General features: G+C 56.9%; 2 protein-coding genes across 5 annotated transcripts; one reads left to right on the top strand and one right to left on the bottom strand.

The window, feature by feature from the left end:
* Positions 1-2,181: 2,181 nt before the first annotated feature.
* On the bottom strand, positions 2,182-5,053 carry GSTP1 (glutathione S-transferase pi 1). Of its 2 annotated transcripts, none has more exons than XM_006072724.4 (7): positions 4,843-5,053; positions 4,698-4,733; positions 4,177-4,283; positions 3,996-4,083; positions 2,878-2,981; positions 2,675-2,782; positions 2,182-2,429 (listed from the first exon to the last, which is right to left on the bottom strand). In XM_006072724.4, coding segments are annotated over exons 1-7 (633 nt in total). In that variant the 5' UTR covers positions 4,844-5,053; the 3' UTR covers positions 2,182-2,240. The 2 variants fall into 2 exon arrangements, with proteins under 2 accessions (XP_006072786.1, XP_044799707.1); XM_044943772.2 differs by having other exon boundaries at positions 4,834-4,851.
* Positions 5,054-11,185: 6,132 nt separating this feature from the next.
* CABP2 (calcium binding protein 2) lies at positions 11,186-18,062 on the top strand. 3 transcript variants are annotated; one of them, XM_044943771.2, is made up of 7 exons: positions 11,192-12,742; positions 13,225-13,413; positions 13,969-13,999; positions 14,837-14,971; positions 15,664-15,773; positions 15,873-16,020; positions 17,149-17,397. In XM_044943771.2, exons 1-7 carry the CDS (start codon positions 12,686-12,688, stop codon positions 17,172-17,174), a joined length of 696 nt encoding a protein of 231 aa, XP_044799706.2. In that variant the 5' UTR covers positions 11,192-12,685; the 3' UTR covers positions 17,175-17,397. The 3 variants fall into 3 exon arrangements, with proteins under 3 accessions (XP_044799705.2, XP_044799706.2, XP_025142573.3); XM_044943770.2 differs by lacking the exon at positions 13,225-13,413 and having other exon boundaries at positions 11,186-12,742; positions 17,100-18,062; XM_025286788.3 differs by lacking the exon at positions 13,225-13,413 and having other exon boundaries at positions 11,200-12,742.
* The last annotated feature ends 2,724 nt before the right edge of the window (positions 18,063-20,786 follow it).

Genomic DNA, 20,786 nt, shown 5'->3' with positions numbered 1-20,786 from the left:
AGAGCATGGACTCTAGGTGTGTGGGCATCAGTAGTTATGGCAGAGAGGCATAGCTACTCCTCGGAATGTGAAGTCTTCCTGGACCAGGGATCAATCCCATGTCCCCTTCATTTGTAGATGGATTCTGTGCCACCAGGGAAGTTCCTGATCCAGCCTTTAAACTGGAACCACTTTCACTTCCACCCCGACCCCGAAAGGCTGGAAGCCCAACCTGTTAGGGCTCCTGTCTCCATATAATTGAGTGGGGGAAGGGGGTCACCAGAGTTACCAGCTTGCAGGGCACCTGGTAACTGCAGTCACCCTGGACCAGGATATAAAAAAGAGTGGTTCAAGCTGGGAGAGTTGTTACAAGCAAGGTTCTGTGACCAGAGAGCCCAGGTTCGAATCCTGGCTTGTGGCTTGTCTTAAAGGAGGTTGCAGGCTTCGCTGGTGGCTCAGATGGTAAAGAATCTGCCTGCAATGCAAGAGACCTGAATTCACTCCCTGGTTTTAAAAGATCCTCTGGAAAAGGAAATGGCAACCCACTCCAGTATTCTTGCCTGGAGAATCCCATGGATAGAGGAGCCTGGTGGGCTAGTCCATGGGGTCGCAAAGAGTTGGACACGACTTAGTGACTAAACCACCACCACCACAGATATTGATGTTTTTGAGTTGTGGTGCTGGAGAAGACTATTCAGAGTCCCTCAGACAGCAAGGAGATCAAACCAGTCCATCCTAAAGGAAATCAAGCCTGAATATTCATTGGAAGGATTGATGCTGAAGCTCAAGCTCCAATACTTTGGCCACCTAATGAAAAGAACCGACTCACTGGAAAAGATCTTGATGCTGGGAAAGATTGAGGGTGGGAGGAGGAGGGGATGACAGAGGATGAGATGGTTGGATGGCATCAATGACTCAATGGACATGAGTTTGAGCAAACTGGGAGATGGTGAAGGTCAGGGAAGCCTGGAGTGCTGCAGTCCATGGGGTCACAAAGAGTCAGACACATTGAGTAACAACAAAGGTGAGTCAGCAGCACCTCCCCTGGGGTCAGGGGAGGCAGAAATGAACTTGATCCGGTCTCTGACCTCACAGGGGAGGGCTGGAGGGGTGACAACTGGGCAGGCCAGACCCACAGAGTGGAGAGGCAGAAGTGCCCAGGGAACCTGGGAGAGGGCTGAGGGGCATGACTGTGGGGGGTGGCGGGGAAAGTCGGGGAGGCAAGGTGGGGAAAGTGGGGTAGGGGAGGTGGAGGCGGGGAAGTGGGTCATCAGCAGCACAAAGGCAGGGAGGGGCAGGAGAGGTGGGCTGTCTGGAGAGCAGAGAGCAGCTCTAAGGGTGAACCAGGTGGCTGGGGGCGGGGAAAGTTCTGGAAACCAGAGAATTCAGATGTAGGAAGGCCCGGCAGGCTCATCATTCTGAGGACTCTGCCTGGAGAGCAGTGAGGAGCCATGAGAGCTCTGCGTTGGGAATGCAGGCCTTCTGGAATTATCTGCCTCCACACTGTCCCAGGAGCAGCAGGAGGCCTGGGACAGGCTGAGCGGTCACAGCCTTGCAGGAAGGAGACCTGGGCTGGGCCTGGGCAGGTGGTAGGGTGCTCCCATGGTGGGAGGGGGCGCTGACAGAGGCCCCAGGAGCTGGAGGACCTTGACTAACCCCCACCCAGGTCCCCAAGCAGCACGGCGTGCCCAGAACTCCCAGGACTGTCTTCAGCCATACACCTGGGCCCTGCTGGCCACCTTTCACACTGCTTGCGGGTGACCGTGGGTGACACACGAGAACGGGCAACATGGACATGCGTGTGAAACACTCGAGGGTGTGTGTCACTCCAAGTGGCGCGTGTGCGCAGCAGCGGAGAGAGCAGAGACCAGTCACCCTGCCTGTGCTGGGTGACGGAACCCATCACACAGCTGTCAGGAACTGCGCGTTCCCTACACGGCAGCCCTTTTCTCAGCTGGAGAGGGTTCCCAGGTTGCTGCGGCCCTGGGGAGGTCAACCCCCTCCTGCAGGCAGCCCTCCAGGGTGGATCTTGGAGGTGTGGAATCTCACCTTCCTCTCTGGACTTGGAACTCCTCTTTGTATCTTGGCAGCTCTGAGGGCCTGAAGCTTTTTCAAGGCCCAGCCCTCATCCTCTTTGAGACAGTCTGGGAAGGGCTGGGAATCCCCAGTGGCCACCCGGTCCCTCAGTGACCACAGCACAGCTTTCCTCTCACCGTGTTTATTCGTCTCAAGGGCAGCCCCTCTCCCAGGGGAGGCTGGGCTCATATTTTGCGGCTTCCAAAGATGGGACGGTTCACATGCTCCGGGGAGGCCAGGAATGCCTTGAGCTTGGGCCGGGCGCTGAGGCGGGCCACGTAGGCCGAGAGTAGGGGGAAGGGGTCCAGGCAGCCGGGGACCAGCACCTGATGATTGAGCAGCAGGTCCAGCAGGTTGTAGTCGGCGAAGGAGATCTGTAGGGCAGGGGGCAGGAGGGCTTGAGTGGTATCAGGAGAGAGAGGGCGCGGCTTGAGGGGGCAGAACACTGGCTGCTCCAGGAGCCAGTCACGGCCTTGCTCTGGGCCTCGGTTTGCCCATCTGAAAAATGGACCTCCAATGGCTGGAGGTTCCAACCTCCAGGGAGCAGAGACCAGTCACCAGTCCTCTCACCCTGGCTCTCGAAGACATTGGGGGAGTTCCAACCTCCCCCAGTGCTCACCTGGTTGCCCACGATGAAGGCCTGGCCCCCCTGATTCTGGGACAGGAGGGTCTCGAAAGGCTTCAGGTGCGCCGGCAGCTCCTGAACATATTGGGCTTTGTCCTCCTCCTGTGAAAGGAAGTGATGCCTGTGGTGGCCTGCGGTGGGCCTGGCCCCAGGCAGCCTCCCCGCCCCAGCCCTGAGCGCCGGCCCCAGTGGCTCACGCGCTTGTGGTGAATGAGGTGGCCGCAGCGCCTGCGGAGGTCTTCCAGGCCATCGTTCACCATGTCCACCAGTGCCGCCTCCCGCTCGTCTGTGCCGTAGAGCCCTGCGTCAGCGGCCGGGTGGAGGGTCACGTTCTGTCCGGGCTGGGGTCCGGCCCACTCAGTGCTCCCCTTCCCCCCAGACCTGAAGGCCTCAGGTCTGGACACCCAGGTCTCCTGCTCTGGGGGGTCCGCTCTGCCCAATTCTGTCACTCCTGTCTCCACGAGCCTAAGGAACGTACCCAGCAGGAGTCCAGGCGCTCGTCTTTGAGACCAGACCCTGGTCCCTGGGACTCGGGAACTCCCAGCCCAAGCCACCCCCAGTTCTTCCTCCAAGCTGTCCCCCTGCAAGGGCCAGCCAGGCTCTGATTACGCCTCCCCAGGCCCGAGGGGTGCCCGCTTGTGGGGCCTGGCCAGAACCTGGCTCTGCAGACTGTCGTGTCCCTCTGAGTGCAGGACTTGCATGGGGTGGGACGGCGAGAGGCAGGCTACACCAGAGGCCCCGTCCTCTCACCCTGGCTCTCGAAGAAGTCAGGGTGGGCCTGGGCCTGGCTGCTCCCACTCCCTTTCCCTGACTTCCCTGATGTGGGATCCCCTTCCCACATCCTCCTGTACCCACCCCCCAACCCCCAAGCTGGCCGAAAAAGAGGCAGTCACCTCCCCAAGCCACATTCCTGCCACCCTTGAAACAAGGCCACAGACCTGCTCATTGTGTGCACCAGGCTTTGCAGATTCGGGTGAGGCCAGGGCAGGAGGAGACCAGCCTTGAAGCTCCTGGTCACACCCACAGTGACTCTAGACTACAGCGGCATGTACCATGTGGTGGCCAGTGACCACCTCTGAGCTGTCATCCAGGAAGCGATGAACCCAGGAGGGCTGCCGGCCCAAGCCATGTGGTCCCTGCCCTGGGGGGCTAGAAGCCCCAGCCCTGTCACCCAGAACCCTCCTAACCCAGGCCCTGCCCCTTCCTCTAGGGCCATCTGGCCTATCCCCCAGCCGTAGGACCAGATCCCAGGACATCTGGGTGGGACCCTTCAGGAGCTTTCCTGGACTGGGCTGCCTTCAGCCTCGGGACTCACCAAAGGAGCGGCCCAGGTGTCGCAGGATGGCATTAGACTGGTACAGGGTGAGGTCTCCATCCTGGAACTTGGGGAGCTGCCCATACAGCTGGGAGGGGTGGGGCACGGCTCGGTAAGGGACACTGAGCTCAGCTGCCCCCTACTCAAGGGTTGCCCCACCTGCCTGGGCGCCGTCACTCACGCAGGAGGCCTTGAGTGGGCCCTGCAGCCAGCTCTCCTTGGTGACCACCTCCTCCTTCCAGCTCTGGTCCTGGTCGGCCAGCAGCATGCGCAGGGCCTCGCAGCGCCCTGGGGGAGGGGAGGATGGGGCAGTGGGGGTGGGCAGAGACCCCAGCCTCGCAGCAGCCCCCTGGGGAAGTCAGGAGTGGATGGGAACTGGATGTGGAGACAGGACACAGACCAGAGTCTGAGCCCGCTGAGAAGATGAGCAGCGGATAAAGAGTGCAGTCCCCGGCCCCCACAGCGTCTGGACCAGGTGGACAGGGTTGGAGGCCCAACCCACTTCGGCCCAGGGAGGGACCCGAGAGGGAGGAATAGAGCGCACCGCCCGCGGGCCCCCTGCCCCCACAAAGGACGCTGCGGCGGGACCCCAGCCGGCGACCCCGCCCCGCCGCCCCGGGGTCCCGCCTCCGCCTCGGGCGCTGTCCAGACTGCGCGTCCTGCCGGGAGCCCTTCGCCCTCCTAAAGGAGCAGCGGCCGCACCTCGGGTCGGGAAGTAGACGATGGTGTAGGGCGGCACTAGGGTAGGCAGACAGACCGGACGATGCGGGAGGATCGGGGGTCAGGCCGCCCGGGGAGGAGGTGGCTCGGCCGGCCCCTTCCCCCACCCGATCCATACCCTACTCACTGGAGGCGGCGGAGTTCAAGTGTGGCAGGAAGTGGGGAGGACCCAGAGGCCGTATATTTAAGGTCCTGCTCCACCCCGGCGCCCCACCCCGGGAATCCGCCGAGTCACCGAGCGGATCTGGGTTGGGGCGAGGTGTGGGTGTGGTGAAGCCGGGCCGGAGGGGCCCACCGGCTCTCCGCAGCCGTGCACCTTGCCTGCTGCGCAGCGGTTTTACAAGAGGCTCCCACACTCAGCACCGGGCCGCCACTACCGGCCTCCTCACCGCACCTGAACACAGCATCCTCAGGGCCCCCAGAGGGCCAGGACTGAGCGCCCCAGCACCGGCACACAGTAGGTGCTCCATAAATGCTTTTTGCTTGAATGAATGCTATTTCAATAAACACCCATTTCCGCAGCCTCTCTCCTTTATAATAATAGCAAACCCTCAGGGACTGAGGGCTGCCGCTGAGAAACTTACACCTATTACAACCCTAAGACTTGGTCCTGTTCAGATCCCATCTTACAGAGGAGGAAACTGAAGCACAGAGTGATGTTCCCAAGGTCAGAGGGCTAGTGAATACATCGGGTTGGATTCAGGGCATCACCTTCAATCCTCACGGTCTTCTGCAGGGCCTTGTTATTTGACTACGTCTAAGGGTTCTGCATGGAGAAGGCAATGGCACCCCACTCCAGTACTCTTGCCTGGGAAATCCCATGGACGGAGGAGCCTAGTAGGCTACAGTCCATGGGGTCGCTGGGAGTTGGACACGACTGAGCAGCTTCACTTTCACTTTTCACTTTCATGCATTGGAGAAGGAAATGGCACCCCACTCCAGTGTTCTTGCCTGGAGAATCCCAGGGACGGGGGAGCCTGGTGGGCTGCCGTCTATGGGGTCGTACAGAGTCGGACACGACTGAAGTGACTTAGCAGCAGCAGCAGCAAGGGCTCTGTAAGAGGCTTCCCAGGTGGCTTAGTGGTAAAGAATCCGCCTGCCAATGCAGGAGACATGAATTCAATCCCAGGGTCGGGAAGATCTCCTGGAGAAGGAAATGGCAACCCACTCCAGTATCCTTGCCTAGGAAATCCCATGGACAGAGAAGCCTGGTGGGCTACAGTCCATGGGGTTGCAAAGAGTCAGACGCGAATTAGCGACTAAACAACAACTCTTCACATACAGGCTGAAGGGATACGGGTGAGTGGAAAGACAGATGAACTGGAGTGAGCAAGACTTTCTGGGCCTGGGAGGGCTGTGTCTTTCCAGGCTGGGCCTGTACCATCCTCCCTATGGGCCCATCTGCACCTGCAGCCTGATTCTCATGGCTGCCCCTTCCTGGTGCTGGGGGTGGCGGTGGGTGGGGTCCTCCTTGGTAACTGGCACCTGACTGAGCCTGGTTTTCTCATCAGAGCCACCCAAAAAAGGAAGCTGTCCTTCCCCGGGTGTAGAAGTATGCAGCCCAAGCGTGGGAAAACCCCAGGCAAGCCCGATTAGGAGCATCCCTGAGCCTCATGGAGCCCACAGCTGCCTGGGTCTGGGAGCAGGTGGGGGAGGTGGCCCCAGAGCTGGGATCTATTCCTGACTCACAGCTGCAGGAACATCTGCCCAGCACTTAGCAGCTTACAAAGAGCTTTTGCATAAATGGTTTCATGTTATCTCCACCGCAGCCTGGGAGGAACGGGGTCATGTTCCCATTATGCAGAAGAGGACACCAAGGCTCAGAAAGACTCAGTTACCCGCTCTGGCCTGGCATGCCTGTGCTCCTTCTGTGCACAAGCATCACACACCTGGGAGCTTGGAGACACCCTGCCAGCCAGCAGGCCACCTGCTAGCTCACACCCCAGCCGTCATGACTCGGGCCCGCGGGGCAGGCCTTAGCACCATGCTGCAGTGTTCTGCTGACTGCTTTTACCCACAGTCCTCTGGCTCCCCCAGCCCAGCCTGTGGTCTAGCTTTGTGGCCACCCTGGGGCCTCTTCCTCTGAGGCCAAGAGCACAGCTTTCCCAGTTGCATGGGGCAGGCAGCTTCCTGTGTCCGTCCCCCACCTCCAGTCCATGTATATGTCAGCCCCTGTCTGTGGTGGAGTTTAAAGTATATGTCGGAGAAGGCAATGGCACCCCACTCCAGTACCCTTGCCTGGAGAACCCCATGGACGGAGGAGCCTGTTGGGTTGCAGTCCATGGGGTCGCTAAGGATCAGACACGACTGAGCGAATTCACGTTCACTTTTCACTTTCATGCATTGGAGAAGGAAATGGCAACCCATTCCAGTGTTCTTGCCTGGAGAATCCCAGGGACGGGGGAGCCTGGTGGGCTGCCGTCTATGGGGTCGCACAGAGTTGGACATGACTGAAGTGACTTAGCTGCAGCAGCAGCAAAGTGTATGTAAGAGCTTTATTGCTACACAAAATTCACCCTTACAAAGTGTATGTTCTGTGGGTTTTGGTATATTCAGTGTTGTGTGATCATCACCACTAATTCCAGAGCATTTTCATCACTCCAAAAAGAAACCCTGGACCCATTAGCCATCATGCCTCATTCCCCCTCCTACCATCCCTACCTGGAGAATCCCATGGACGGAGGAGCATGGTGGGCTACAGTCGCAAACAGTCAGACACTACTGAGCGACTGACACACATGCACACAATCTATTTTGTCACTATGGATTTGCCTCTTCAGGATATTTCATATAAATGGAATCATACACGATGTGGCCTTTCACGTCCGGCTGCTTTCTCTTAGCATAATGTCTTCAAGCTTCATCTATGTTGTAGGATGGGTTAGGACATCATTTCTATCTATGGCCAAATGATATTCCATTGTCTGGACATACGCATTTTGTTTACCCATTTATGTATTAATGGACATTTGGGTTGCTTCATTTTTTTACTGTATGAGTAACACCTTCCCTGATAGCTCAGTTGGTAAAGAATCTGCCTGCATTGCGGGAGACCTGGGTTCGATCCCTGGGTTGGGAAGATCCCCTGGAGAAGGGAAAGGCTATCCACTCCAGTATTCTGGCCTGGAGAATTCCAGGGGTCACAAAGAGTCAGACACATCTGAGCAACTTTTACTTTATGAACCTTGTAACAGTGTTACACACAAGTTTTTGTGTGAACTTATCAATTCCCTTGGGTATATACCTAAATGTGAAATTGCTGAGTCACGTGGTAACTCATTTTGAGGAACTGCCTAACTCTTTTCCAAAGTGGCTGCACCATTGGATAAGCCCAGCAGCGGCCTGTGAAGGTTCCAACTTCTCCACATTCTCACCAATGATTGTTACTGTTTGTCTGTTTCACTGTAGCTGTCCTGGTGAGTGTGTGTATAACTTAAGTGATATCTTACCACTGGCCATGCCTGGGTTTGGCTTGCGGGGAACTGGGTAGAGAAGGAACCATCATCTTTGCCTTTAGGGGAATTACAACTCAACTCAGAGTAGGAGGAGATAGACACAAGTCTTTTTTTTTTTTAAGAAATCCTTATTGGTTTTTATTTTTTTTTTTCGGCTGTGCTGTGGAGCATGTGGGATCTTAGTTCCCCAACCAGGGATCAAACTCATGCCCCTTGCATTGGTAGTGCAGAGTCTTAACCATTGGACCACCAGGGAAGTCCCCAAGCACAGGTCCTTATTCACACATTGATTAGTGTGTCTCAGCAATGATTGGACTGGACATAAGGGAAGACACTGAAACAAGTAAAATATGGTCTTTACCCTAATGAACTCTTTGACTTAAGAATGTAAGACCTTCAACAGCAAGTCCATCCACCCAGCCTCCATTTATCTGTCTGTCCATCTATATACCCATCTACCCAGTTATTCAGTTGGTAAAGAATCCACCTGCAATGCAGGAGACCCTTGTTTGATTCCTGGGTCAGGAAGATCCTCTGGAGAAGGGATAGGCTACCCACTCCAGTATTCTTGGGCTTCCCTTGTGGCCCAGCTGGTAAAGAATCCGTCTGCAATGCAGGAGACCTGGGTTCGATCCCTGGGTTGGGAAGATCCCCTGGAGAAGGGAAAGGAACCCACTCCAGTATTCTGGCCTGGAGAATTCCATGGACTGTATAGTCCATGGGGTCGCAGAGTCAGACACAACTGAGTGACTTTCACTTTCACCCAGTTATTCAGCCATTCGACAACCAAACATTAGATCAGTAGTCCATCAAAACATCTACCTGTCCGTTTACCCACCATCTCATTTACCCAGCCACTACTCATTTACCTACGCAATCACCCTCTACTTGTCTGTACCTCCATCTTTCCATTCACCCATCTATCATCCAACCGACCATCTGTCTATGAAACCATTAGCCCATCAAATCATCTACCCATCCTTCCATGCAGTCACCCAACTGTCCATCCATTCATTCATCCAACTTCCCATCTATCTTCTCAACTATACATCCACCTGTCCATTTATTCATCCTCCCATGTTTGTCTATCCATCCAGCTTCTCAATTGTTCATCCTTCCCACCACCAACCATTCAAACCCATCAAATCATCTGGCAACCAATCCAACCACTCACTTATCTACCAAACCATCCATCCATTCATTTGTCCACCACTGATCCACCTGGGCATCTTGGACCCTGGAGTTGGACATGAAGGCTTTGCTCCTTCATTGAAAATGCTTCCAGCCCACATACCCTGACCAGTGATAATCCCCACTTCTTTGGCTTTACTTTGGGACACATTTCTCAACACTTCCCCACCTTCTTAGGCGGTTATTTGGACATGGATTCTTTCATCTCATGTGACATCCACAGTTTTTTGAGCCTTTCCAATACGCCAGGAACCTGATTGGTCTTTTCTCATTTAATTTTCACAAAGGCACCATGAGGCAAATACTAGGTCAATCCCTATTTTCCAGATAAGGAAACTTTCTTACCCACTTTCCATAAGGAAAGTAAGACTCAGAGAAATGAAATACCTTGCGTAGGGTCACACAGCAAATGCAGGGGAGATCCCAGGCCTGCAGGTCCATTCTAAGACCATGCAGAAAACAGGAGAATTCTCTAAGGGATGTTTACAGTCCCACTGGGGATGCTGTGCACGCCTGGCCTCTGGGAGGAGCTGTGACCCAGGGTGCAGAGGGACCGAAGGATGCTGAAGCTGAGTCTTCAAATGGTCAACATGAATGGTCACAATGAGCCACCCTTGACCACCGGCCGGCATCCACTGGCCTCTCAACCCTGGCCTTTGCTCAGATTCACTCAGGGCTCTGTGGTGGCCGTTCCCTCTGCCTGCAAGTCCACCCGCCCCCCTTCATGTGGTCACTCCCATCATCCCTCTGGTCTCAGCTCACAGGTCATTCCCCAGCCCCTATCGCATCAAGGTCCCCATGCTCCTCCTCTGACAGCCGGTCAGGCCCTTCCCTGCGCTCACCCCTCCACATCAGCTCTGGGTTTGCTGAAGGTGCAAACCAGGTGGGAGGTCCCAGGAAGGCACACAGCAGGGGGTCCACAAACATTTGCTGAAATCGAGTCTCCTGGGAGTTTTCTCCTACCTCTTGCGGCCTTTGCAGGGGTTACAAGCCCTTCCTCCCTCCTGAAGGCCTCCACCCACAGACCCTGCTGGATTCCAGAGCCTTGGAACACCCCATGTTTACAGCTGGTCCCTGCTGGGGACCCTGGGACTCACCCAGGTAAACATCAGTGGGCAACGCCTAGAATGCTGCCCATCGACCCATCTCCCCCATGAAGCCTTCCTGATGCCTAGGTCCCTGCCCCAAAGCTCTTGGAGACTGTCTCTCAGCCCTTTGCTGAATTAGATGTGCCTGACATCAGGGCCCTCAGAGCAGACGGGGTCTGTCGTGTTGACCCGGGGCTGGATCCCGGCAGACCTTTGGTGTTTGCAAAAGAAATACATGAATGGATGGCCATGCTGTGGCAAGAGAGGCCAGCGCCACCAGCTCAGGTGGCAGGTGCTTGGTGGGATCTGGTTCCCTTGGACAAAGGCCGGTGCGGGGGGCAGGTGAATAAATCATGAGGGGCCCGGAGCAGGGCCGGGGCAGGACAACTGACCTCATTCTGGGAGGTGAGGAGCCGGCAGCTGGGCGGTAAGTGGGTTAGGGGCAAAACCTGGGGGGAGGGGCACACAGAGGCCGCTGCAGGCTGCCTGGCCCACCCTCACCCTTCTCCCCAAGAAGCAGGAAGTTGGAGGTCTGCACAGGTTAAGTGGGAGGTGCGGGCGGAAGTGGGGCGGTGGGCAAGTGCAGAGATACCCCAGGGCTCTGGGTCGGGGAAAGTGGGGCAGATCTGGGATGGGGCTTAGGGGGATGGTTTTTCCAGAGTCCAACAGCCATCCTGGGAGAGGGTATCCTACGGAGAACAGGAAGAGCAAGAATGCACAGACAGAAAGAGGGACAGACCAATGTGGGGAAGAGTCTCACCCAACAGAGGGAGGAAACTGACAAAGAGATGGGCACAAGTGGTCAGAGGGACCCACAGGGACACAGCTGGACAGATGTCAGCAGGGGGCAGGGGGTGGAGCGAGAATGGCAGGTGAGACAGACACAGAGAGACCCCCCCGGAGCAGAGGGGCCAGGGAGGGGCAGAGAGCAACACAGACTCAGAGGCGGAGGGGCATATGGGGAGATGGGCAGAGAGGCCACTGTGACGCGAGGAGCCCCGGGCACGGTCTGTGGCAGCCTGAGCATGGTGGGTGGCAAGGCAGGGTTTCAGGGAGGGGCTGTGTGAGGGGTCCAGGGAGCTAGGAAAGATGGGGTTCTTGGAGGGCCTGGGGCCCACCAGCCCCTGGAGCCGGAAACAGGAAGAAGAGTAGCAGGGACCCTGCGGGAACCACACCTGCAGCTGCCCACACGGCCACCCTCCCGCAGGCCCTGGGAAAGTGCAGTGGGCAGTGCCCCTCAGACGGCAGGAGGTGCCAAGCGCTCGTCTCCATGGCCCTTCCCCAGGGCCCGGCAGATGGCAGCCTCCCCACGGGGGACCCCACCCCCTCCGAGGTCACGCCAGGGCCTAGCCGGGCCCCTGCCAGCCCAGCAGCCACCAGGCGGCGGGCGCTCCTTCGGGAACTGGAGGCTCAGGTGCAGGCCGCCTATGGGCAGGTAAAGGGGGCTGGGGTGTGGGATCATCCTCAGCTGAGGGAACCATGAGGGAATAGCGGGGACCCCACGCCTTAGCCGGGGCCCCACAGGACAAACCCAGGGCTGAGCCCAGGGAGGGGAGTTCAGACATGCACTCTGATGGATGGGCCAGCAGCCACTCAGCTGCCCAGAGAGAGGCTGGCATGCCCTGCAACCTCTGCCATCACTGAGCCCTGTTTCCAGACCGCAGAGCCCAGGGTCAGCTGTCCTTGGGTCCTTGCCTAAGTAGCCAGGCTGGGGCAGGTCCAGGCAAGGGTGCCGAGGGCAGGCAGGCTGGGCGGATGCTCTGAGGTGACAGCAGGGGTCCAGCTGGGAGGGGCAGGTGCTTCCTGGGTCTGCCATTCCCTGGAGAGATGACTCAGCCCACCCTGGCAATCAAGGCACCTGGCTTCCTCCTCCCAGGTCTAGGCCCTGCTTCTGAAGACATTAAATCTCTCCAGATTGGGCTGGTGGGAGAGAATGCTGGAGAGGGCGTGTCTGCAAGACCCTCAGGAGTGAGCACAGGGAAGCTGTGCCTTCCAGGGGGGGGCCTTGCGCCCCAAGTGGCCACCCTCACCAGCAGAGATGCTCAGAGATAATCCCAGATTAGGACCCAAGCCCCTGTGCCCCGGGCTCTCCGCCTGCCCACCCGCCCGCGATCTTCCCCACAAAACCCTCGGAAAATCCCCTGCAGTGATCTCAGACTCTCACTGGGAGCCGGTGGGAGCCCACAGCATCCTCTGAGGCCCAGCCTTGGGCTGCCCCCGGGACTCCAGGCCTGGCATGGTTCAAGGGCCCATGGGAAACTGTGCCAAGCGGCCCCGGCACCGGGCGCCTAAGGTAGGAGGGTTAAGGGGGAGAAGCCAAGGCCGGGAGGCTGGGCTGGACCCTGAAAGGGTCTGATGGGGTGGGCAGGGCCCAACTGGGGTCACAGGTGGGCACAGCAGGGGGATGAGTGGGTTGGTGCCCACCACTGTCGACCAAGATCTTCCCTGGCAGACCCCAGACTCTGACCCATCGTAGTCTTGGCTCCTGCAGACCTCTGGGCCTTCTGCTGCCAAGCTCGTCAGGCCCCCCAACTGCCCATCCAACTGCCCCCTTCCTGCTGCTGCCCTTGCCCTCTGAAGTGACCATGGCCCTGTGCCTTGCCCCTTTTCTGGGCCCCGGTTTGCCCCACTGAACAGTAAGGGAGTGGACCCTTCTCGTCAAGAGTATTGATGATGAGGTTCCACTGTCCCGTGCTGGGTTCTAACGACGGGAGAGGCTGGCAAGTGAGGGTGGAGAGGGGTCACTGCCCCAGCTCATGGCTGGCTCTGCTGCAGGACCGCTGGCAGTGGCCTGGCTCCCCCCCAGGGGGGTCCCGCCATGGCCTGGGCCCCAGCCCCAGCCCCAGCCCCAGTCCCGAGGAGCCGGGGGCCCCTGGGCCGGGCGTCCAGGGCTACTCCGTGCTCAGCAGCGTGGTGGGGCCCGCCTGCATCTTTCTGCGGCCCAGCATCGCCGCCACCCAGCTCGTATGTACGGCCACCACCTGCCTGCCTCCGGTCCCTACCCTTGCCCCCACGTTTTGCCTCTCCTTGATGGGGGGGGGAGAGGACTGAGTGGGGATCTCAGAGCAAAGGCTCACCAATCTAGGAATGTCGGGGAGAGAGAGGCATGGAGAAACAGACATAAGATCAAAACGGGGGGGACCTGGGGAAACAGGCCAGGAAAGAGAGAAGAGGGGGGCAGAGAGTGTCTCAGAGAAACAGCAGAGACAGGAGCCACCAAGGGGATGGGCAGGGAAGGGACAGGGCCCCCAAAGAGGAATAGAGAGAACAAGAGAGACATGGCCAAGCCGGAGGGTCTGCCCAACCCCAGCTCCATCTCTGGCTAACGGAGCTCCAGAAGGAGGGCACAGGGGACAGGAAGGGGGGCCCAGATGCCCAGCCCATCAGCATAAATGGTGGGCGGGAAGGAGTGCCTGTATGTTGTGGGGCTGAGTGGGGGGCCCCAGAGAACCAGAAAGAGGAGGTGCAGGTACCTGGGGGGTTGTCCAGGGAATTCTTAACCCTTCTGTCTTCCCTCAGGACCGGGAGCTGCGGCCAGAGGAGATTGAAGGTAAAGGGTTGGGGAAAGAACTCGAGTTTCCGGAGTGGGGGGCACTGGGTGGGGGTCCGAGCAGTCTCCAGGAGGAACTGGGAGCAAGCAGGCTGGAGGGGATCCAAGCGGGAAGATGGGGACCAGACTGAGCAGGGCGGGGTTGAGAGAACCCCCAGATGTCAGTTTCCTGCTTCTATTTGCCCGGTGGGACATGGTCCCCCTTTTATTCATCCAGCGAACACTTCCTGGGTGCCCACTGTGGGCCTGGCCCAGTTCTGAGTACTGGGAAACGTGGCCAACCAGATAGATCTGGCCTGTGTCCTCTGGAGAGAGATGTCAACAGGTCAACTGCCAGTACAAATGGTGCTATGCGCTCTCAAGGAAGTGATCAGAGGAGCCAGAGGGGACTGAATTGAGAGGGAAGACCTCCTTGAATAGGTGGCATAAAGACCAAGAATGTTCCAGAATGTGAGCTCCATGAGGTCAAGGATTGTTTTTCCCTCTCTCTTTCTTTCTCACCTCCTTCACTCTCTCCTTTCTCTCCTTCCTCTCTTCCTTCCTTCTTTTCTTTCTCCCTTTCTCTCTTTCTTCCCCTCCCTCTCTCTTTCTCTCCTTCATCTTTTTCTTTCTTCACCGCCACATCTGCAGTACCGAGAGTAGCACTTGGCACAGAGCAGATGTCCCTTAAATATTTGCACAGTGAATGAAAGGAATAACATTTGCAAAGACCCTGGGGTAGCAAAGAGAAACAACTGTTTAGAAAGCAGGACATGACAGGACCAAGGTGAGAAGGTCTAATCCAGGCTGGGGTCCCAGGGGACGTGCGGAAAGGACTGACCCCGCCCTGCCTGGCAGAGCTGCAGGCCGCCTTTCAGGAGTTTGACCGAGACCAGGACGGCTACATCGGCTACCGGGAGCTTGGGGCCTGCATGCGGACGCTGGGCTACATGCCCACCGAGATGGAGCTCATCGAGATCTCCCAGCAAATCAGTATGTGCCTGAGACCTGTCCCACCCCCAGTTCTCCAGAGGCCATGACCATGGTCAGGGCAGCCAGGCAGCTCAGGGAACCGAGGTGGCTACACAGGTTGGCTCCCAGAACCTGGGACTTTGATCGTTCTCACAGCAAGCTCTCTGCCTCCAGAGATCTCACCATCCCCCGTGAGGTGGGTGGGTCAAGGGCTAGCATGCCCACTTTTTAGATGAGGCAACAGTCTCCGCTAGTGGTAAAGAAACTGCCTATCAACGGAGCAGGCTTAAGAGACCGGGGTTCAAATCCTAGGTTGGGAAGATCCTCTGGAGAAGAAAATAGCAACCCCACTCCAGTACTCTTGTCTGGGAAATCCCATGGACAGAGGAGACTGGCGGGCTGCAGTCCATGGAGTCACAAAGAGTTGGACACAACTGAAGCGACTTAGCACGCAGCCAGTCTCTGAAAGGTCCCCGTGACTTGCCTAAGGTCACACAGCCAGGTCACTGGAGTCAGGAACTTGAGCCCAACTGAGCTCTTCAGGAAAATTAAGGAAAGCCAGCAGGAGACACAGCCTAGGAGACCCAGAGGGAGGGAAAGGCCCATTCAGTGAGGCGGGGAGAGGGACACAGGCCAGGAGGGGAGGGCGGAGGAGGCCAGGGCTGGGCAGGGGTCTCTGATGGTTCCGGGTCTCTTCTGGGCGTGGCCCCCAGGTGGAGGGAAGGTGGACTTTGAAGACTTTGTGGAGCTGATGGGCCCCAAGCTGCTAGCGGAGACCGCGGACATGATCGGCGTCCGGGAGCTGCGGGACGCCTTCCGGGAGGTGGGGTCTCCGGGGCTGGCGCGGGCGGGGCCTGCGTGTCCGCGGCGAGGGCGGGGCCGCGCGAATCAATGACTGGTTCGTGACCCGGTGTCGCCGCAGTTCGACACCAACGGGGACGGCTGCATCAGCTTGGGTGAGCTCCGGGCGGCCCTGAAGGCCCTGCTGGGAGAGCGGCTCAGCCAGCGGGAGGTGGACGAGATCCTCCGCGACATTGACCTCAACGGGGACGGCCTGGTGGACTTCGAAGGTACCGCGCACCGCTCCCCCATGCTCAGCACTGCGGACCCTGCGCGAGTTTTCACAGAGGAAGAGCCTCAAGCGCTGTGTGTGTGTCAGGCTCTGTGCTAAGCACACCTATCTCCTCTGCCGGCTAACCATCAGGAGAACCTGGGAGGAAGCCAGGCTTAACCCCACAAGGAGGAGAAAGTCGGTTCTTAGGGAAGCGAGGGTGCTTAGCAAAAGAAGTGGATGGAGCCAGCGTCTAGATCCAGGAAGCCTACCCCTTCCCAACAGAGGGAAAACAAGGATTAAATAATAAAAGGAAGCCAAGGAAAGTAAAGTCTTCCCTCATAGCTCAGCTGGTAAAGAATCCACCCGCAATGCAGGAGACCCCAGTTTGATTCCTGGGGTAGGGAAGATCTGCGGGAGAAGGGACAGACTACCCACTCCAGTATTCTTGGGCTTCCGTTGTGGCTCAGCTGGTAAAGAATCCGCCTACAATGCAGGCGACCTGGGTTCGATCCCTGGGTTGGGAAGATCCCCTGGAGAAGGGAAAGGCTACCCACTCCAGTATTCTGGCCTGGAGAATTCCATGGACTGTATAGTCCATGGGGTCGAAAAGAGCCAAACACAACTGAGCAACTTTCACTTTCACGGAAAGTCAGGGCTTCCCTGGTGGCTCAGACGGTAAAGAATCTGCCTGCAATGCAGGAGACCAAGGTTCAATCCCTGGGTCAAGAAGATCCCCTGGAGAAGGCAATGGCTACCCACTCCAGTATTCTTGCTTGGAGTAGTCCATGGACAGAGGAGTCTGGCGGGTTACAGTTCATAGGGTCACAACGAGTCAGACGCGACTGAGTGACTAAACACACATAAGGAAAGTCAGTGTGTAGAAATTCTCCAAGGTAGGCCCAAAAGTGTTCCCAAGCTTCCTAGCAGCCAAAGCAAAGAGGAAAGTAGGTTCAGTTACAAGATTTTTTTTTTCCCCCAAAGACAAAGCCCCTCTTCCTGGCCTATTCTCCACCAAATTCAGGGGACTCCGTTGCAGGCCCTGCCCTTGACCACACCCCCTCCCACCTCAAAGCCAGTATCTTCGCCTCACTCCAGGGTGTCGAGGTCCAGAGAGCAGACTGAAATGTTGGCTTTGTCCTGGCAGAGTTTGTGCGAATGATGTCTCGCTGAGCCTGCACAGAAGCTGGAAGCAGCAGACAGGACTTGGGACCAGAGCCACTGCCTGCCAGTGTGTTCTTGGAGCCCCTCACCTCCAGCTGGGACCCCTCCCCCTCTTCTCCCTGCCCTGGCCAGTGTGCACAGCCCTTGCCTGCAACACCCCCACCCCCCTCCTCCACCAAGCCCCTTTGCCCAGCTCTGTTTCTCTGACAATAAAGCATCTTCGAGCTGGGGACACAGCTTCCACTGCTCACTTGTTCATCCTGCAGGTATCTGGCCCTCAAAGTGAAGTCCTCTCGATTGTGAACTTTGGGTGGGTAAGGGGCCCTCCCTAGATCCTACAGCCAGCCCAGAGCAAGTACTGGGAAATGTTCCCAGATGAGTAAACCCAACCTGCTTCTCCCAGAGCTGGGTGCATGGTGGCCCCTCACCCTGTGAAATGCTCTTCTGGATCCAAGGTTACAACCGAAGACCACGTGCCTAAGGGCTTCTCCCAAGCTCCTTCCCATTTCCTCTTAGAGGGGCACAGCTCAGAGCTCCCTGCAAGAAAGAATTTGCTGGTGGGCTGCAGGGGGTGAGGGAGCTGACAGGCCCCTTCAGGATATATCTCAGCCTTTGGGCACACACCTCACTCTTCCCGGAAGCCTGCAGCCACTGACCGAGCACACAGGTGGGCTCTGTTCCAAGCTCCCCCCTCTAGGTTAGCCGAGGTGTGGTCAGGTCAGCCCCAAATCAGCAACTCTCTGCCCAATCCTTCTTCATCACACTTCCTCTTTTTCACATTCCGAACTTCATCTTGGTGTTTGCCTCCCAGGGAAACCAAATGATACAGCTCCTCACTCCAGCCCTGCCATGGCCTTCATAACCCCATTTTCCATATCGAGGGACCCGGGAGGCCAGGTCCCAGCAACGTGCGGGAGTTCTCCCAGCTCCACTGCCCTCTCCCTGCTCCTGGCCATGCAGCACGTGCTGCCAGATTTTTCTTTCTAAAATGCCATTTTGTCACACTCCTATCCAGAAACTGGCCACGGTCCCCCATTGCCCCCTGGGATGATCCAGTCCCTGTGCCTGGCACTGGAAGGCTCCATGAGGATGAGGAACTGGCATACAGTCACACATGTTAGGAAGAAGCATCAGGGGGACTTCAGCCAGGCCTGGGGACTATAGAGTCACAGTGCCAACCAGAAAGGGAGCCTTCAGGTCAGAGTGGACCCTGGACAGGCTGAGGCCTCTTCTAGCCCTGCATGACCAGCCACCATTCCCACCTGCTGGGAGGAAGGATGAACTTGACCTCTAGGCCCAGAAAGGGGAGGAACTTTCAGTGATTGTGCCAACAAGATGGCCTTGAGACAGATCAGGCAGGCAGCCACCAGCGCCTTGCTCAGTCTGGAGCTTGGACACCGAGGTGCCAGGGCTGGCTGTAGCAGCCTCAGCACCACTTGCCTGGCAGATCACAATTAATCCTTAATCCCCAATTAGGTGATCTCTTCTGCCAGTCTGGCAGGCTTGGGGATGAGGGGGGAGTTGCAGGTTGTCTGGGAGCCATGGTCCACCCTCCTTCCCCCTACCCTCCACCAGCACGCACAGATGGCATTGCTGCCAGAGAAGAAATCTGTCCCCTCTGCAGGGGCTGGGGAGAATGATGGACATGGGCCAGGGGAAGAGCAGACCCTGTTCAAGGTCAGCCTCCCACTGGCCCCAGCTTGGTAGGCGCTATGGTTGGAACCGGGGAGGGGGGACGGTTAGTGGGGAGGTTTTAATTGGCTGCCGTGTATCTGCTGGCATCAGCAGTACCCACAGCTCCCCTAAATCCCCCACACACCCTCCCACCCCAAAAAGGCTGTTAGCCCAGAAGTTCCAAGCAGACACAGCTGGAGCAGGGACCAGGGCTAGAAGGACCAATAAGCAGGCGGCAACTATGTGGAGCCAAGAACCCCTCCCCCGTCTAAAGGGGGCACCTGCCCTCCAGCCCCACTGGCTGCTGCCAGTTGGAATAGGCTAGAGCTACAGGATCTCCTGGTTTTCCAAGAGAAGCTGTCAGTTGAGATTTTTACGTTAAGTTCACTTTATTTATTTTTAATTTTGGCTGCACTGGGTCTTTGCACTGAAGAAGGCAATGGCACCCCACTCCAGTACTCTTGCCTGGCAAATCCCATGGATGGAGGAGCCTGGTGGGCTGCAGTCCATGGGGTCACCAGGAGTCGGACACAACTGAGCGACTTCACTTTTACTTTTCACTTTCATGCATTGGAGAAGGTAATGGCAACCCACTCCAGTGTTCTTGCCTGGAGAATCCCAGGGACGGGGGAGCCTGGTGGGCTGCCGTCTATGGGGTCGCACAGAGTTGGACGCGACTGAAGCGACTTAGCAGCAGCAGCAGCAGGGTCTTTGCAGCAGCATGTGGGGCATCTCTCATTGCAGAGCACGGGCTCTAGAGCTTACAGGTTCAGTGGATGCAGTGCTCAGGCTGAGTTGCCCTGCAGCGTGTGGGATCTTTGTTCCCGACCAGGGATCAAGCCTATGTCCCTTGAACTGGAAGGCGGATTCTTAACCTCTGGACCACCAGAGAAGTCTCAGTTTCACTTTAAATAGTTGAGGTATAATGTACATTCAGTAACATGGATGAATGTACAGTTCAGTGAGTTTTTGCATGCATATGCAGCCAGGTAACCATCACCCCGATAAGGATGTTAATGCACTTATTTAAGAGTAGTTCCCGGTTTACACAATTATACTGAAGACAGGACAGGGAGCTCCTGAATACCTCACATCCAGTTTCTCCCATGTGTTAGTCAAGGCTCTCCAGAGAAACAGAGCCAATAGGCGACGTGTCAGTGTAAAGATATTTATTATTAAGGAATCGGCTCAGGCAATTATGGGCACTGAGCCATCCTTAGATCTGTAGTCAGCAAGCTAGTGATATGGGAGACCTGGTGATATAGTTCCAGCCCAAGCCCAGAGACCCCAAAACCAGAAAAGTTGATGTGGGAAGTTCCAGTCTGAGAGTGAAAGAAGCCTGGTGACCCTGCTCAAAGGTCAGGCAGGCAAAACTCCCCCCTCACTCAGCCTTTTTTTTCCATTCAGATCTTCAGCCCACACTGCGAAGACCCATTCGCTTTACTTAGTACTCAGATTTGATGCATCTCATCCAGACGCTCCCTCAAGACACTCCAAAATAATGTTGGACCTACGGCCTGGGCACCCCCATGACCCAGTCAGATCGATACACAGAATGAACCACGACACTCTAGTAACATCTTACATTGGAATGGTACTTCTGACACTGCTTATGAACTGTGAGTGAAGTGAAGTGAAAATCGCTCAGGCGTGTCCGATTCTTTGCGAGCCCATGGACTATGTAGTCCACCATGTCCATGGAATTCTCAAGGCAAGAACACTTGTGAAAGTGAAAGTTGCTCAGTTGTGTTTGACTCTTTGAGACCACACTGACTATACAGTCCATGGAATTCTCCAGGCCAGGATAGTGGAGTGGGTAGCTATTCCCTTCTCCAGGGGATCTTCCCAACCCAGGGATTGAACCTGGATCTCCCACATTACAGGTAGATTCTTTACGGTCTGTGCCCACAGAGAAGCCCAATGAACTAATAGTGACGCATTATTATT

The sequence above is a fragment of the Bubalus bubalis genome, chromosome 5 (assembly GCF_019923935.1).
Source record: "Bubalus bubalis isolate 160015118507 breed Murrah chromosome 5, NDDB_SH_1, whole genome shotgun sequence".
In the NCBI taxonomy this organism is placed as follows: domain Eukaryota; kingdom Metazoa; phylum Chordata; class Mammalia; order Artiodactyla; family Bovidae; genus Bubalus; species Bubalus bubalis.
This window is presented reverse-complemented; position numbering and strand designations above follow the sequence as displayed.

What these genes read in the sequence shown, in the direction of transcription:
- GSTP1 (XM_006072724.4), bottom strand. An exon ending in ACACCTGGGCCGCTCCTTTG is followed by an intron (nt 2,982 to 3,995) that starts GTGAGTCCCGAG and finishes CCGCTGACGCAG; the next exon opens with GGCTCTACGGCACAGACGAG. An exon ending in CCTTCATCGTGGGCAACCAG is followed by an intron (nt 2,430 to 2,674) that starts GTGAGCACTGGG and finishes CCTGCCCTACAG; the next exon opens with ATCTCCTTCGCCGACTACAA.
- CABP2 (XM_044943770.2), top strand. Translation starts at nt 12,686, where the DNA reads ATGGTTCAAGGGCCCATGGGAAACTGTGCCAAGCGGCCCCGGCACCGG. An exon ending in CGAGATCTCCCAGCAAATCA is followed by an intron (nt 14,972 to 15,663) that starts GTATGTGCCTGA and finishes CGTGGCCCCCAG; the next exon opens with GTGGAGGGAAGGTGGACTTT. An exon ending in TGCGGGACGCCTTCCGGGAG is followed by an intron (nt 15,774 to 15,872) that starts GTGGGGTCTCCG and finishes GTGTCGCCGCAG; the next exon opens with TTCGACACCAACGGGGACGG.